General features: G+C 37.9%; 1 protein-coding gene across 1 annotated transcript in view; it reads right to left on the bottom strand.

The window, feature by feature from the left end:
* Window positions 1-17,236, bottom strand: part of LOC139717354 (cadherin-23-like) — a 197,374-nt gene that overhangs the window by 103,392 nt on the left and 76,746 nt on the right. The window contains exons 27-33 of the mRNA XM_071628860.1: window positions 15,588-15,704; window positions 14,275-14,391; window positions 13,456-13,575; window positions 12,162-12,278; window positions 9,789-9,911; window positions 9,210-9,443; window positions 15-134 (exon numbers count right to left, since the gene is read on the bottom strand). Coding sequence (XP_071484961.1) covers window positions 15-134; window positions 9,210-9,443; window positions 9,789-9,911; window positions 12,162-12,278; window positions 13,456-13,575; window positions 14,275-14,391; window positions 15,588-15,704 — 948 coding nt within the window. The remainder of the gene's footprint in view (window positions 1-14; window positions 135-9,209; window positions 9,444-9,788; window positions 9,912-12,161; window positions 12,279-13,455; window positions 13,576-14,274; window positions 14,392-15,587; window positions 15,705-17,236) is intronic.

The raw sequence follows: 17,236 nt of genomic DNA, 5'->3' as shown, positions 1-17,236 counted from the left end.
TCATCACCACTTACTTATTTGACACTGATTTCCAGCATACCCAGCAGCACAGCTGCAGGTGAAATTAGCCTGGCCAAAAGCCCCTGAGCAGGATCCTCCATTTTGACATGGGTTTGGGTCACATGGGTTCTGACCTGGAAGTGAAAAGAAAGTAACTTTTGATTCTTCACAATTCATTAAACTCAAATTTCAATATTCATACATCTATTTATGTGTGTTTAGATACAATAGATAAATATACAGCTTGATATATCCAAAGTACACTGTACATGTACAGGCAAGAAAGTCATTGCTTTTCTATTCTAATTTCTGCTTTTCTACACATGGACAATAGTTATATCCTTTTAAATAGACAATCCAAGAATTGTGAAAGTTTTGCAACTGCTCCTTTTGCTTGAAGAGTTCTGTGGAACTAGAATTTCTTATGTACTCTTTTGCAAGCAACAATGAGGCAGCTACAATTTAATGCACTAAATGATTTCAAGTACAACACCATGATTTTGAGTAATAAAAATGACAGATACTTTTCCTACATTCCCCATTCAGGACAACCATACAATTTATTAAGAGGCATTGCTAACATTTACATAGTGTCCTCATCACTATCATCACCACCATCACATCTCCTACTGACATCATCAATGTCATTTATCATCTTCTTTACCATTATTATTACAAATCAATCGCCATCTCTATCAACATCATGTTACTGGTTTCATTGATATCGTCATCGTCATCATCATCATCATCGTTGTCATCATCATCATCGCCAACATAACCATCATCTTCCATTATCATCATCATCATCATCGCCATCATCGCCAACATAACCATCATCTTCTATTATCATCATCATCATCATCATCATCATCATCATCATCATCATCATCATCATCATCATCATCATCATCATCATCATCATCATTTTCACCTTCATCATCAACATGTAAATGTCAAATGCCCTCCCCCTCCCCCCACAGAATGATTCATATCCTGCCATTTCTTGGAATACTGATGGGGGAAACTTACCATAGACTGATACTGTGCAAGATGACAGTATGATAAATACAAGAAAAATGAAAGAAAGACTAGAGTCAAAACGTGTTCCAGAGCTTCCGGCTCTCTTCTGAGGAAGACAGGATGGCATGGGATGATGAGATGAAGACTTGTGATGTTGATGGTGACAAATATTGTCAGGGACCTGTCTGGTATCTGACCCTTTCTTGCAATCAGTTGACCATGATATGTTCCCATGACCTCTAGTCTCTTTTCTGTGATGTACAGACAATGTCCTATGATTCTGGAGGCATTTGGAGCACGAACATCCCTGCAGCTGGCCCAAGAGTGTCGCCTCTAATCTCTGGGAGATCTTTGAGGCATGATGCTGGACACACAGAGATAACTTTTGGCAGAATGCAGTACATATCAAAGCGGGAGACATGGAGATGTATGGAGGATAGGATAGTTTCGACTCGTCCGTTATGGCGCGAGATCGCTGGAGAATATTTCCATGTGCATCTGATGTTCTGCTGTCAATGCAGGCTTCCTGAACGCAGTCATATCGCTTCGATGTACGAGTCCTACTGCCTGTTACTGAAATAGAAGACATCTTTCTATCTCACAGAAAGACTTTTAATCAATATGCTCATTGGGAAAATTTTGCAATTCTACCATCCCATAACAAAGCCTCTCTGATTCTTCATGGTCTTTGGTTCCAAACGTTGATCAAGTATGGGAAATGTAATGATTCAAATTTCTGTGCCACACAACACTAAGGCAGGTCTCGCAATGATCACTTGCCCTCAGTCATGAGTACTTGATATTCCTCTTGGAACTGTCCTTAATTAACATTAGCTTCAAGGTAGACAGAAGTCACAGAAAAATGTGAAGATTAATCACATACTGTACGCTGTATTGCTCATCAAAGATGCCTAACACAACAATCACAAGTTCCACAATCAAATTCCTCGAGGTTGACACAGGAAATTTTTCATGAAAACCATCAGAGAACTCCTGCACAGTGAACACAACTCCTTGAGAGTCAAAGATGTCACACATATCCTCGAACCAACTTAAATCTACCAACATCCACTCTGTTCCTGCTTATATCCAGTGTGATATGAGACAAGTGGGGCTGCTCCTGCTTCCTAATCCGCCAGTGGCCTCACGCCCTTAATCCCCACTGTTGTCTTCTCGGGTCTTCATTAATAGAACAGGAGCATTCCAGAAGCGTGTCAGAACCGTTAGAGCACCATGCCGCACACCTCTGGCGTAAGTCTTTAGTCTATATGCCTTGGGCTTAACGCTCATCCTCAGTGCTCTCTCATTTCTTTTTTCTTCTATTTTTTTTTATCCCACGCGACAAGCCTAACAGACTGCTCCCTTCTCGTGAGCTCAGCATGAGCCTTTCACTTCATAATAATGACGAGAGTGTGCAGAGAGGAGAAGGGGAAGAAGGAAAACAATCCCTGGCAAATATGACAGTTCGGTAAGTACAAGTCGGGCCTCATGTCAGAGCACCCATTGAAAGCATCCAAACCGCTTCTTGTGTACCGACAAGTGATAATGCACGCACCCCTCTTTTTTCCCTTTGGTCCCTTTTTCTCTCCCCCTCTCTCTCTCTCTCCCTGAATGCAGTACAATAAAGCTAAGCTCCAGTGGACAAGGAACAAAAGATGAGAAAAGTTCGCCTCTCGTGACTGCATGTAGTTCATTCTCTTCTCTATCTCACTCAGGCAGAAATGATGAAGGCAAAGTTAGGAAACCAAAAATAGGAGTTCTCATGGTTTCTCTCGTCCCCTCTCCTCTCTCTCCTCTCGTTTCTTCCCTACTCTCCCCCTCCCCCCTCTCTGTCCAACTTGTGTGGCTCTCTGACACTAGACATCCATGTCTAAGGCCAAACATGAGGTCACATTGTATCTAGAAAGACAAGCTCTGCCATTAAAACCTAGTTTCCTAATGGAGCACTGTTCATAAAATCCCAATTTTCTAAATGATTGATCACATTGTGTTTAGGCATTTTGAAACTTTCCTGTGATGGTAAGACAAATTCTAACAATAGGTGGTATGTTTGTGTTTCACATTCAACTTTATTGGAAAATACCACTCATGGCCCTTCTTAAAATTTAACAGCTGTTATTTGATGACCAAACGACTTTCCTTCCTGCTAAGATGACCTCTGCTTCTGTTAGGTTTTCTTTTGCTTTCTAGAGGAGGGTAATAAATAAATACTTGTACACAGCCGTCTGCTTGGGTACACCAGTTTTTTTCTCATTTTTTTAAAAGGAAAATGTTACTTTTGGTTTTGAAAAAATCTTTAAAAATCCTCGCAGGTGGAGTTGAACAGGTGAAATAATATTCCCCTCCCAAACAGAACTTTCTTTTCATATCTCTATAATATACACAACTCGAGATTTCTTTGCAAGAGGGGGGCATGTATTGGAACAGGTATCCATAGGAAAAAGTGCGGTGTAATTGTGCACTGGTTCTGAGACACCCTTAAAGGCAAAACTGAAAACAGCAACTTCATTCTGTACGTCCTCCCAAACACACTACTCACTGTGCATATTGACAAGCTGTCTGATGGCAAACAGTGGCACAGTGGCCCTGCCTGTAATGATCACCTCAATAGAGGGCAGTAGTCACACACATACCCACACTGAGCTTCTCACTTTTCTTTTAACACTCTAACTTGTGCTCTCTCCCCTTAGTACTGATGCAGACATACTGTCACACCTTCAACCTATCTGCTTGTTTTTCTTTCATCCTAGTCTTTATCTGGCTGATTTTCAATAAAATTTCCCCCTTTCTCTCCTCTTACATGGCACTAGAAATCCAGTATTTTATTCAGTCAATATCTCAGCAAAACTTAATTTCAAAACTATTGTTTTCTTCTTCTTTTTTCAACAACAAAGTACCCAATTTAGATTGTTCGGTCAAAATTGTCCATTTTTTTTTTTGCAATTATGAAATAACTCTGGAAACATCTCTTTCAGAGAATAATAAAGCTTAACCCATTGAAGATGGACTGACTTTGCTATAACAGGCATTTCCCACAGACACCTGCCCGAGTATTCTCAGGACTCGTCATCAACAGGTTAAAATTAAACCTTGAAATAGACTGCATACCAGCATGAGACAATCAAATGTAATCTGTTCTCTCTATTTTTTTTTGGTGGTCTTGCTTTTCTTTTAGATTCTGCAATGATCTCAAGAGAATTATGAAGCAAAGAGAACAGCTGATTATTAATAGTGTACTTTGTTGTTACCGTTTAATTGAGGGCATTGTCTTGTTTGTGAGACTACAAGTAGTTGAAAGTATTCAAATGGACTGTACGGTCTGCTGACAGTGTGTGTGTGAGTGTGTGTGTAGTCATGAAAACAAACCATCTTCAAACCGTGAAATGCTAATTGTGTGACCTTATCCCCACTAAGAAGGGAGGTAATCATCTTAACTACTCACAAGGAATGCTCTCTGTCAGTCCCATCCAGTCAAGTAGCTGCTTCCAGACAGTTACTGACAATGCACTATACAAACAAGCAGCTAAGGAGTCATTCCATTACGGATAGTACTTTGTAAGGGATATTCAACTTGGCAGTCGGATTAAAACCATTAAGGAGTCGTAATGCTTGGTAGGATAGAGACCACATAGAGGGCAAAAATCCCTCCCTACACATATTTTTGGCCTCCTTTTTCTCCCCTTGTAGGAGTTTGGCGTCAAAACAGCGGGAGATGGAGGAATCCAAGTGACCGGCAAGACTTTTGGTAAGATTTTGGTATATTCTCGACTACTACAAGTCGTATTTGTATCTATCCTTACATCAACACTCTTTTTTTAGGGGTAGATTACGACTCTGACAAAGCTAGGTGAGAATTTGAATGAATCATACTAAAGTGAATAATGGTTTGAATTACTTTTTTGCATCTTTGTTTTTTGTTTTGTTTTGTTTTTATTTCAAATAGCATCCAGAAAGCCAAACTGACTACTAATGACAACTATTACTGAATTGATAATGGTGTTTGTAAGCAAAGGAATCAATATTCACTGATATTGTGGTCACCATGTGGTATTTCAAAGTAATACAGAAACTGTAGTCACAGGTATTTCTAAACGCTACTTTTTAATTTCTACTTTTGGTAAGATCTTGGTATATTCTTGACTACTACAAGTCGTATTTGTATCTATCCTTACATCAACACTCTTATTTAGGGGTAGATTACGACTCTGACAAAGCTAGGTGAGAATTTGAATGAATCATACTAATGTGAATAATGGTTTGAATTACTTTTTTGCATCTTTGTTTTTGTTTTTTTCAATAGCATCCAGAAAGCCAAACTGACTACTAATGACAGCTATTACTGAATTGATAATGATGTTTGCAAGCAAAGGAATAAATATACACTGATATTGTGGTCACCACTTGGTGAGGCAAAGCCCCCCAAAACTTTATACATCTTGTGGATGTCCTTTATCATACAGGACATCTGTAACAATTGTGTGGCAGAAGTAAATTGTACTCAATTTCGAAATATATTTAGTTCTTAACCAGCTGAGGACAAGTCCCAAGTATACTCGAACAAGTGTCTATGGGAAATGCGTGTTGTAGCAAAATCAGCCCATCCTCAACAGGTTAACATGCCCCCCCCCCAAAAAAAAAAAGAAAAAGAAAATGTCCCGACTATTCAAGACTATCTTTTTGACAAATATGAAGACTTAACTATGGCGAATCATCAACTACCTAAATGTCTGACAGCTGCACCCTGCAGGTAACTGACTGCGGACGAAATAAAGACAAAGGTATGTTCTAAGACATTCATCTAAAGCTTGAAGTACACTGTATTTCTGTAGCTTGAAAGCAACTTAGAACTATCCGTAGACCCTTCCCCCTGTCAAGAATGCATGGGGCTTGAGAGTAATGACCTTAAAGTGAGTATCAGAAGGCTATCGAATCAGCCTTGCACTTAACCGCCCATTGTGTCTGGATAATCCATTTCCGCTGACCCTTGAAATTGCACCCCATTGTCCGCTAATAGCCCACCCTTTAGGGCTGGTCCCAACATGTTAATGACAAGTGCAACTTTACCCCGAAAAGTCACCCTCACCAAATAATCGGCTTTCACGGGAAGTCTGTCGGAGAAAATTACCAATTTTATAGAGTTGCATTCTTATTTTAGGTAATGTGATCTTAGGAAATATTTTGGGATGATTGAAATCTTTCACTTTTCTCAAAAGTCAAATGGCTTCATTTCATTTCCTGTAGACATACACAAAGATTCTCAGTCACTTCTAGTCAGAGTACACTCATGGTTAACTCTTTCCTAGCCATGGACTTTGGAGAGTGTATGCAATGCTATGGGGTTTACTGTGCCAATTGGTACTCACAGCACAAAACGGGTTAAGGGGCCACCTGCTCTCCCTCATTCCTGAAATTTCACCCCATTGGACAAAAGTACCCCATTGGGCAAAAGTACCCCGTTAGCCTAGTCTGAGTAAGATTACAACTAAACCTCTGCTCTCAGTCACAGAAACTTTTTCTGCTCGTTACAGCTATTTTCTTCCTGGAAGCTCTCTTTATAGGTTAGATTTTGGGCTGATCAAATCCCTTATATCCTCAATGAACCAAATGGTTTAATGGTACATTCGCCACATTTTCAACATAATTTTCAACCCTTTCCTATCAATAGAGTCTGGTACACTCAATCTTTGATAGTTTGTGCAAAGATACTATAGGCATACTGCAGGCATCAGCCATTCTGCTAAAAGCAGAAGTATAACACTGCTGTTTTCTGCTGCAAACCTGAACTGCGAAAATGAATTACTTCCAGTGAATTTCTTTTGTTTTTTTATTACACTGTACTCTGTACTTCTTGTCTTTGAAAGCATTATGCTACTGGTATAAAAACATTAGCAGATGTTAAATAAAAATAGTATACTGATATGGACACAAAGTTTTGGCCAGGATGATTTTTAAACCTGAGCAGCCTCCACTCACTCATTCCTACAGACATTTTTAATGAACACGTCAAACTCTTAGTCACAAATATGTAAGAATGGGACATACAAAACACAACACAGATAATCATAAAAACATTCTATGATGAAAATGCCAGACTTCTTATCTACAAATATGGTGGAAATGAAAACACAAAACACAACAAAGCCCACTACAAATACTCAAATGTAGCATTGTGTTCTTTATCAAAAGAGAGACATTGTGAAGTTCCTCCAAGACAGAATGCAGCATTAATAAAATATCGCCTTTTCATCACTTCAATAACCTTGATGACAATGCCCAGTGGATTTACCAATTGTATCACCCGTGTTAATCAGCCATGTTTGTATGTCTTGAATGCACACATGTCCATCCAGGTGGCTAAAATGTGACATATCATCTATTATTCATCACGGCTCTGATGGACCCCTGGTGATACATTCAGGCCACCATTGTCTTGTCCTCACACCTCGATGGACCTGCTCACCAGCAGAATTAGAGAGGAGAGCTAGGACATCATAAACATACAGACAGACCTGAACACACACGCACACGCACTGACATACACAAGCACACAAACACTCAGATAAATGATTACAACAACACCAATAAAGCAAATGATGTCTGTTTTTTTTGTCAGGTCCCTCAAATGAAAATTGTTCTGCGACCATTTGCGGTCCACTTTATTGTTACCTATTGCTCTCTGTTAATTGTTTTTTAAGCACCACACAGGGCTTATGCAAGACACAGTTAAGAATTGCTGACACCTTTTTATTTTTTGGGTGCACATACACTCACATAGATTTTTCTTTTCGTATGCTTTATATAGATTGTGATAAATAATTTCAGCTTCACATACACTCAACTACACACCCTAACACACAGACACAGACACAGACACACACAAGAACACACTATCAGGCACACACAAGCATGCATACACTCATAAATATCTGCTACTTAGATACCCAATTACACTTGACCATTTCAGTGCAGAGTGCATCAAATTGAATTGTGACAGCCAAGCACTGTCATGCCACACACCACTTTGAATCTATAGTGCTACACGGACATAATTATATCTACATGGTAATGCAGATACTGCCACACAAACTAACTTGAAGACGTCACTCTGAGCATGGCTGGAGAAAGGTTTCTATACCGGTATTTGAATGAGTCAAATGTGGCAGTTGTGGAATAAGGACTTAGTGCACTGTCAGGACTGACTTAATGCTTTTGCTTTGGCTAGGGTGAGAATTTGACAGGAAGGGGAATAACTTGTGCAAAGGTGTAAAAAGAAAAAAACATGATAAATGCTGGTTCTCCTGAATTTCATTTATTTTTTTTGGTCTTTTTTTGTACTTAAAGTAAAATTTCATCCTGATAATATGTTGCTTTACATGTAATAAGGAAAATCATAAAAGTTAATCAGTGAAAATTTGGAGAGAAAAAATCAGAAACATAAACCAAGTTATAAATTTTAAAGGTTTAGAGGGTACGACAAATTGGCAATTTTGTGTGATCTAAACGTTGAGCAGCTCATTTTTTTGGTACACAAAATTCCATTAATTCCATTTTTTTTTCCTCAAATATTTGAGCAGACAGAATTTACTAATATTACTCTTATAACATACCAAGAACAGGTCTGCAGAAAACATTTCCCAGGAGAAATGGGAGAAAATGAATATTGGTGAATTTTTGTGTACAAACTGAATGAAAAGTTGTTCAACACCAAGGATCACACAGAGTTAACTTTATGTTCTACTCTCCACAATTTTGGAGTCCATAACTTTTCTTTTTGGTTTCACGCTTACGATACTAACTCTATCAGACATTGAGTCAAACATCGAGATATGTTTGAGGTAAAGAGTTTAGATGTTTCCTTCATAATAACACCATGCATTCAATGTGTGTCAATGTTTATCAAGTTTGTCCGTCTGTGTGTGTGTGTGTGTGTGGGTGTGTGTGTGTGTGTATTTGCGTGTATGTTTGTTTTTGAGTTGCACTTGTGTTTTTGTGTGTATGTGTGTTTGTGAGTTGTGCTTGTGTGTATTTGTGTGTGTACATGTATGTGTGTATGTGACTGTGTATTTTGCTTCTACCATCCTTTTTGTGGCGCTTGATGATTGCAATGAGAGGAAATGGAAAAAACAAATGTGAACTCTAACGAAGTAATAACCATAAAACAAAAAAGAAAAAATTGGAACAAAACTCACAAATTTGTCCCTCGTCGCTGCTGTCCTGGCAGTGGGCGACCCCATCACAGACAAGAAACGACGACACACACTGGAGGATATTGGTGCAGGCAAACATGCCATTCAGACACGGCACCGGGCAGTTCAGCTCGTCGGTGAAGTCTGCACAGTTTTGGATGTTGTTGCAGCGCTGCGTCGAATCGATGCAGATGCCATTGGTGCACATGAAGTCATTCGGGTCTGGACACACCAGCACTAGTGTGAGGAAAAGCGATATGGCATCAAAAAAAAAACCTTATTGGTTCAATGATCATCAATCCATTATATTAATAATTTATTTCATGTTCCAATCGTTCATTTTTATATTTCTGAAAACAGACAGTCAAGGCAGTTGTGGAAGCTCTACCATATATAAGGGCAATGATGATGCCATTATTGTTATGCCCAAAAGGATTTACAATAGCAATAATCATAGTCATGATTAATCATACTTGTAGTACTATCACATGTATAATTATGATTTCTGTGATAACTGACGCTAATAACTTCCACAATTTTCCTTGTCTTCACAAAGGAGGGTCATGACTCTTCTCTACTTACAGTTAATTGCACATGTTGGTCCAGAGAAGTCTGCTGGACAGGCACAGCTGAATGTCGGTGGACTGACTGAAGTGTCTTGGCTACAAGTTCCTGCATTCAGACATGGACTGGGGTTGCAGGGATCTAAAAAGAGGGCGAGTACAGAATGGAAAAAGGGGACGAGAAGAATAAATGTAATTTTGGCACATTACAACAATTGTAGTGCTGATATTTGTTGTCACAATTTCCTAATATTCACCTTTCAGCTTCGCATTTATATTTCTAAATTTGAAATATACAGTCTTATACAAAATACTAATGAAAAGCCTTGGATGATAAAAGCTATGGACAAGTTTCTAGCACATTCTAACCTTTCTACTTGATTACTGCCTAAGTAAACTAGAGCATTGTGGTGTTAAACCAAGGGAAGTCATGGAGTAATATTGATCATTGCTATAGGAATCAAACTGAATGAACACTTGGTGAGCATCAGATACATTATGAATGAATCAATCAATCACTCATATTATTCCAGTCATTATATTGGTTACATTCACTCACTTGTAGATGAATAAAAAGAGATAAAACGTTTCAGAAGGCATACTAATGGGTGAACATAGCCTCTTACACATATACAGACACTATGAGATGAAAGAGTTTGCTCAGACCAATACCAGGTAATCACTTTTCACTTGTTGTTTAAACAAAAGCAAATCTTGTATAGTCACAAAGTCATATGAAGTAAGACTTATGTAAAGTAGTAAGTAAGACTTACATAAAAGTAGTTTTAGGTAAGACTTATGTAAAGTAAACATTAACATATACATGTATGTAGGTACAGTATACTGACAGCAATAAAAGTAATAAAAACATAAATTTTTTAAAAAGTGTTGAACAAATGATATGTGTGGATTAAAAGTTTACAGTTACTGCCGTATTCAACAAAGATGACAACACAATGCAAAATATGAAAGACAAATACAAGATATAAAATATGTGTTATGTGACTTCTAAATGAATCAAGGCTTGTGGAATATGCAACGTGGAAAAAAAGTGCAAATTTGAATGTGGCATTAATATGGTTCAAACATCAAGCACATAGTATCATGTTATAGGCATACAAAGTGCACAAGTGTTTTTGACCAGAAGTCAGATAGAGATCATAAACACAATGGTAAAATCATGACCACCTACATGTATGTTTATCTTTATTCAAGACAATGGCGCAATATGAGATTTTACACACATGACACTTTTATTTTTGGTTTGAGCATTTGTATTGCTCTTGAAATGATAGAAAGGATTATCATCAAAACAAATGTACATTTCACTAGACAGATTAAGTGACTGCAATCAATTGTGAGATTTTTGCTTGCATGATTCACAGCATGCACAAAAAAAAAAAAGACTTGATAAATCTGGTGGAATGGACTTGCATGGAAAGACCACAAAGAGAAGGAGAGCAGTTGACCATATTTGATCAAGTTATCTCGACTTTTCAACTACCTGGATGAAACAAAATCTACATGAACAGAAATAATGATATATGATTTCGATAGATTTTATCATATGATGATAATGATATAATAGCTTCAAAGCTGATCTTATATGGATTGAGTGACATCTCCTTGGATATCATATCTGCCAGTTCAATGACAAACCATGCGTTTTGTACTATAAGCCAACTGAAAAGTACAAGTTTGATTGTAGTAATTGCACACTCTTCGTAGATTTTCATTTTGATTGTACAAGAGATCAGTCATACAATACAAGATAATGAACAGCGAGAAGACGAAGTATTCATGCATTATTACAGAAACAAGAGGTTGAATGGGTAAGGCAAAATTGAGTTGAGTGAGGTATGATGGTGAATACACACAAAAAACCAAACCCCAAATTTACAGATGATGGTTAGTGTCTGCACTACAACAGAAGTAACGTTGTTTCACCTCACAAGAAAGGAAAGCTACAGAGATCCATGTTTGGGAGAATTAGTGGAATTTGCTGGCTTACAAGCATGTACATGGTTACAGACAGTTGTAAATATTAGAATAGCAGTAGGTGCAGGTGCAGGTGCAAACAAACACTGTGCTGTCAGTTGTCGCAACTGAAATTACGCCTCCAACACACCTGGAGACAAAACACACAAAGACAGGTGACAAAACATTTACAAAAACATGCATGACATCAATGAAATTAGCATTATAGATATCAACAAATCACTGTGCTGATGGAGAGTTAAAATGAAAATGAAGACAAAACAACAATCTTTGGTGACACAAATATGGCAATTAAAGGCAATATTGATGAGGTGATGGCGGGATGGTTAGCATCAAAACAGCGATGGAGGCTTGGAGACAGTCTCGACTATCTCCTCCTCTTCACAAAACTTACTCTGAAGCTGGCACTGATCCCCGACAAACTGGTCGGTGCAGGAGCACTGGTAGCTGCTGCCGTCGTCATGCGGGGTGCATGAACCACCGTTATAGCAGGGGGCTGCGCTACACAGGTCTACCGTTTGAAGGGAAGGACACTAGGTTTAATAATCTCGGCCAAAACAAGAATCCAAGGCATTGAAGCAAAATCACGGAACTACAAACTAACAGGAAACACTGGGTCAAGCACTAATGTCAACAGCTACATTAAAGCAATTATTAATCAAGGGATGAAGAATAGACCTGGAGCCTGCTTCTTATAGTTGTTAGTAACATAACTATAAAATGTTCTAACAGATTGCAGGCATTTCCTATTCTGAAAAGCTTCATGTGTACTTCATCATCATCTGGAGGAAATCACACTTTTACAATTTCAAAACGAAAGGGAATAATTCATCTACTCAAACTGTGATAATTTTAAAATTTTGAGATATATTTTGCATAACGTGAAGTCAGTCCATATAAGTATGGCTAGTGACAAGTCAATAAGACCCTCATATATCGTTGTCTCAGCACAGTTATCATTGTCTTCGTTCATATCTACCCCTTCACATTCATCAAGAATGGTAGTGTGCATTTCTATCGATGCATGACTAGCCTTAATGTTTTCTTTAAATAAAATATATAGACTTGTCATCAAACTTTACAGGGGATGTTATAGAGTGTGCTCTCACTTTTAGCATTGTGTTTACTACTTCAAGAGTCTTTGTAATGACTTTAAGAAAGGCAATGTGGTTAAGAGATTGCATCAGCAGTTAAAGTCTGTAAAACAGAGAACTTTTACAGTATCTCCAATCTAAATCTATGTCCATTGCATCTATGACAAAGCAAGTACGAACACTCAGAACAAGCACAAATCTGGAGAAGAGAAATACATGTTCCTCTTCTTACAATGCTTACTATTTACTACATTTCTAAACATTGTTAAAAACTATTTGCATGCTCAATGTCTTAATCTATACCCACATTCCCAACATTTTTCATGTATAACACAGATTGAGCACACTTCAACAAAGCCTACACGATTAGATATATCAATGACCATCTGAAAATAATGAAAAAACATAAATACAACATATAGAGAAAATGATCACTTTGAACATACCATAGAGAGTGAAGGAAAAGCATGCACACCCCCAAGAACGATATCTAACGTAACAAATTCTAATATTTCAAGAAACAAGACCTGCAATCGATTTCTGCAGATGATCATCACCAACAGGACTAAAAAAGAAACAACTTATGCAACATACTAAAGAAGCCACAGTTCGTTCCAATGAAGGTGGATGTGCAGATACATCGGTAGCCGCCTTGTTGTGATGGATCAGTGATACACTGTCCTCCATTCAGACAGGGCGCTAGGCCACAGGGGTCTAAACAAAAAAACAGAAAACAATAACAAAATCTAATTATCAACAGACACCAAGTTCATCTCCCTCTTTTGTGACAGAATTGGTGTCATTATTACCTCTCAGTTGCCCCTAAACAAACATTTTCCAGAAAAAATTTATTATAACTACTAAAATGTCCCTAATTAAACATAACAAAATACATTTCTGATGGGCCTGCATACCTAGAGCACAGCATTAAGTATAATTGCTTGAGAGAAAGAAAATATCCCGAAAGAAAACTAAAACATTGGCAATTTGAAATTGGACACAATAGGCATCATTTTCCCCTTAAACTTTAAGCCAAGAGTTCAACATGATGTTCCTTATGAATAAACATAACTTAAAGAAATGTTGCATAATCCTTTAATCTGTAAAATGTGTCTTTGATTTACATGTACACACTCACTGCAGTATTGCATTTTAAAGTGAGGCATAAAAAAAAAATAGTACATGATGTCTACATTGGTATACATAGTGAAGCATAAAAGCATGAAAATGGTACATGATGTCTATACGTAGTGAAGCATAAACACCATAGATTTACAGTTATACAAAATTTTACACATATAGTGATGAAAAGGCATTAAAATTGGCAACTGCAAATGAAAACAATGACACTAATAGAAAAATAGATAGAAAGCTCACAGACTACATGGAAACTACTCAAAGGCGCCAACATACCAAAATCTGTGCAAGTTGTGCCGGAGAAGCCTGGCGCACAGTTGCACACAAAGTTGCCAAAGATGTCGAGAGCTTGGCAGATTCCTCCATTTTGGCAAGGGTTCAGGGAGCAGCCATCTTGGTGGAGAGAGGTGAGAGGTGGGGGAGAAGGTGATGTCTGGATTGTGGCTCAACATTACAATCTTATCTTATTAGGATTCAAATCATTTCATTCATGATGATTAGCACAGATGCCAACTTCTTGACATAAAAGACGGGATATCCTTTAAAAAAAAATCAAATTTTTATGAAATCTTGACACCACTACTACCCAATTGGCCCTGGGCCAGTGAAATGTCAGAAAAAAAAAAATTTCCCTGCCAAGAACGGGCAAGTAAAATGTTGCTTCTTCATCAACATTGATGAGAAAACTTAAAGCATCTGCATATTTTCCATCCGCAACAGGCTTGTCATTCAACGTTTTTGTAGGGGATGCAGGAATATTGCAGTAAATCTTTCTATATGATGACATGGTGTTGGGCAGTTTTCTGCAGTTCATATTGGCTTCATTATTTTTTTTAAATTCATTTGAAAGATTAAAAGTTGTCCTTTCAAGAGGCAATATCGTATTTCACTCTTGATTATTGTACTAAAAACTCTAAAATTGTACCGGTTGCTGCATTAGAATGCTACATGAATAATAAGCATTATCAAATTGTTATGAAAAGGAAGTGGCAATGCTGCATTCAACATGTCAGGTATTTTCTTATGTTTTTCACACTCTGTAAAATGTGAGGAGCAGTGAAAGCTAGTCGTAATAGCTGTACAATTTTCACTTCGCAATATTCATGTTTCTCGTTGATATAAACTCTTAATGTTATCTTATTGCTATCACCCGAGTATGACAATATTATGTTTCACTACTCTTAAAATGTTGCCAAAGTATTCCATTCCTGTGCTGTACAGACAAATCTCATTACTTCTGAACTTGACACACTTGATAACCTTCTCTATTCATTAATCATTCCATTAATTGTACCTGTATCTGTTCCATTCATCTATTCAGTCAATCATGCATGCTTAAATTGACTCATTCATTCCCTCGCACATAGCACAGACATTGATTGACAAATCTACATGTATACATGAATTTAAACACATATCACACTGACTCCTGACTACCGTGTCTTTGATTCTACACAGTGGCACATTTTTGTACAAGCTGTTTTGTGATTTTTCTCTCAGCTGGTTATCACCTACCAAACTTGATTCTCTCTCTCTCTCTCTCTCACAGTCACACGTACATACATTTCTGAACTCATTTCTGAACTCACCCTGGAATGAGCAGGTGGGCCCCGTGAACGATGGGGGGCACTGACAGGTGAAATCGAGGCCCTGCGAGGTGGGCGTGCAGGTGCCCGAGTTCTGGCAGGGATTCTGTTGGCAGGGATCTACAGGATTGGACAGACAGCCATGAGACGGATTAAAACTGCTGCGAATTCTGTATTCGCATGCAAAGGATGCAGACATACTCACATATTTGATTTGGAATGGTGGACTGGACTTGCACTTAAACTACTCCTCATCTCAAACATTTAGCGCAAATTTGGCGTAAATACTCAATCTTGAGTGATACACACCATTACAACAAAACAACAACAACAACAACAACAACATTTAAGCTGTGGAGTGACATGCATGAGATGTAAAACTATTCAAACAGTAACAGAGGCTTTCCGTTTTGCTTTTTCTCTTTTATGAAAAAGATTGTATGCTCAATCTGTATGACTGTGAACACCAATTGAAAAAAGACAGAACCCACATCACCTACTGCTTACAGGGGAGTCAAATCCCAGGATAGTTCCTTCTTTTTTCACTTTGTGTTGAACCATTTCTGAAGCAATCTACTTTGGCACTGCTGTTTCATGACACTCCTATTATTGGTTAAAATTTGCGTATGGCAGTAAATCCAGTCACTCACAGATTCTAACTTTCTTTGATGCACTTTGCAATCATTAACTAGAAATGTCGCTAAGGTGACTGGTGTATGCCTCCGCCATAATGCATGGTTCTCCTAATAGGTCTATAGTACAATGTCTTGACAATGTGTGATGAAAGTTTCACACAATTGGCAAAATATTAAAATGATAGGTTTGCCACAAATGTGCTGAATGTTCACTTTCCTAGAACTAGGTTCAATTGGATGAATGATTAAAACGTCAGAGTGCAGGTATTTGGGGAAACTGATGATTTTTACTTAACTTTTGACCCTTTTATAAGTTTATGCATTGAGTAATTTTCAAGGTATTGAGAAAAAGTATAATTTCAGTATCAAATGGTAAAATAGTATTATCTAAACCTGGCCTTTGACCTTTGACCTCACAGTTCCAAAGAGAATCACTGTTAGATTGAACATGCATAAATATGTAAGTTTCATGATAATACCTTGAGTTACATGTACTTTTGAGATATGGAGAAAGAAGTGCAATTTAGCACTTTCACTTGACCTTTGACCTTTTGACCTTTGACCTTTTGGCAAGAAACTTCCCACAGAATATATATTGGGTTACACATGCATACATCAAGTTTTTAAAAAAATCATTCAGGCATTGCATGAATATAAGGAAAGCAGTGATATTTTGAGGAGTTGACCTTGACCTTTGACCCCCTGACCTTTGACCCATGACCCTCAACTTCCCTAGATAATCACTGCCCATCGGTACATGCATACATACTAAGTTCCATGAAGATACCTCGAACCACTTGCGAGATATGGAGAAAAACATTAAATTTCAACCTTTTTTTCACAAAATAACCCGTGACCTTTGACCTTTGACCCCGTGACCCTAAAATCCAAACAAAGTATTATCCCCCCAGGATATACCCTCATACCAAGTTTGATGCAAAACCACCTCACGGTTCTTGAGATATCGACAAAAACAAAACGGGACAGACGGACATACAATTGTACAGACGGACGTAT

Source organism: Diadema antillarum, unplaced genomic scaffold (genome assembly GCF_040938485.1).
Source record: "Diadema antillarum isolate AM-2024a unplaced genomic scaffold, OU_Dant_1.0 scf00000074, whole genome shotgun sequence".
Classification (NCBI taxonomy): domain Eukaryota; kingdom Metazoa; phylum Echinodermata; class Echinoidea; order Diadematoida; family Diadematidae; genus Diadema; species Diadema antillarum.
This window is presented reverse-complemented; position numbering and strand designations above follow the sequence as displayed.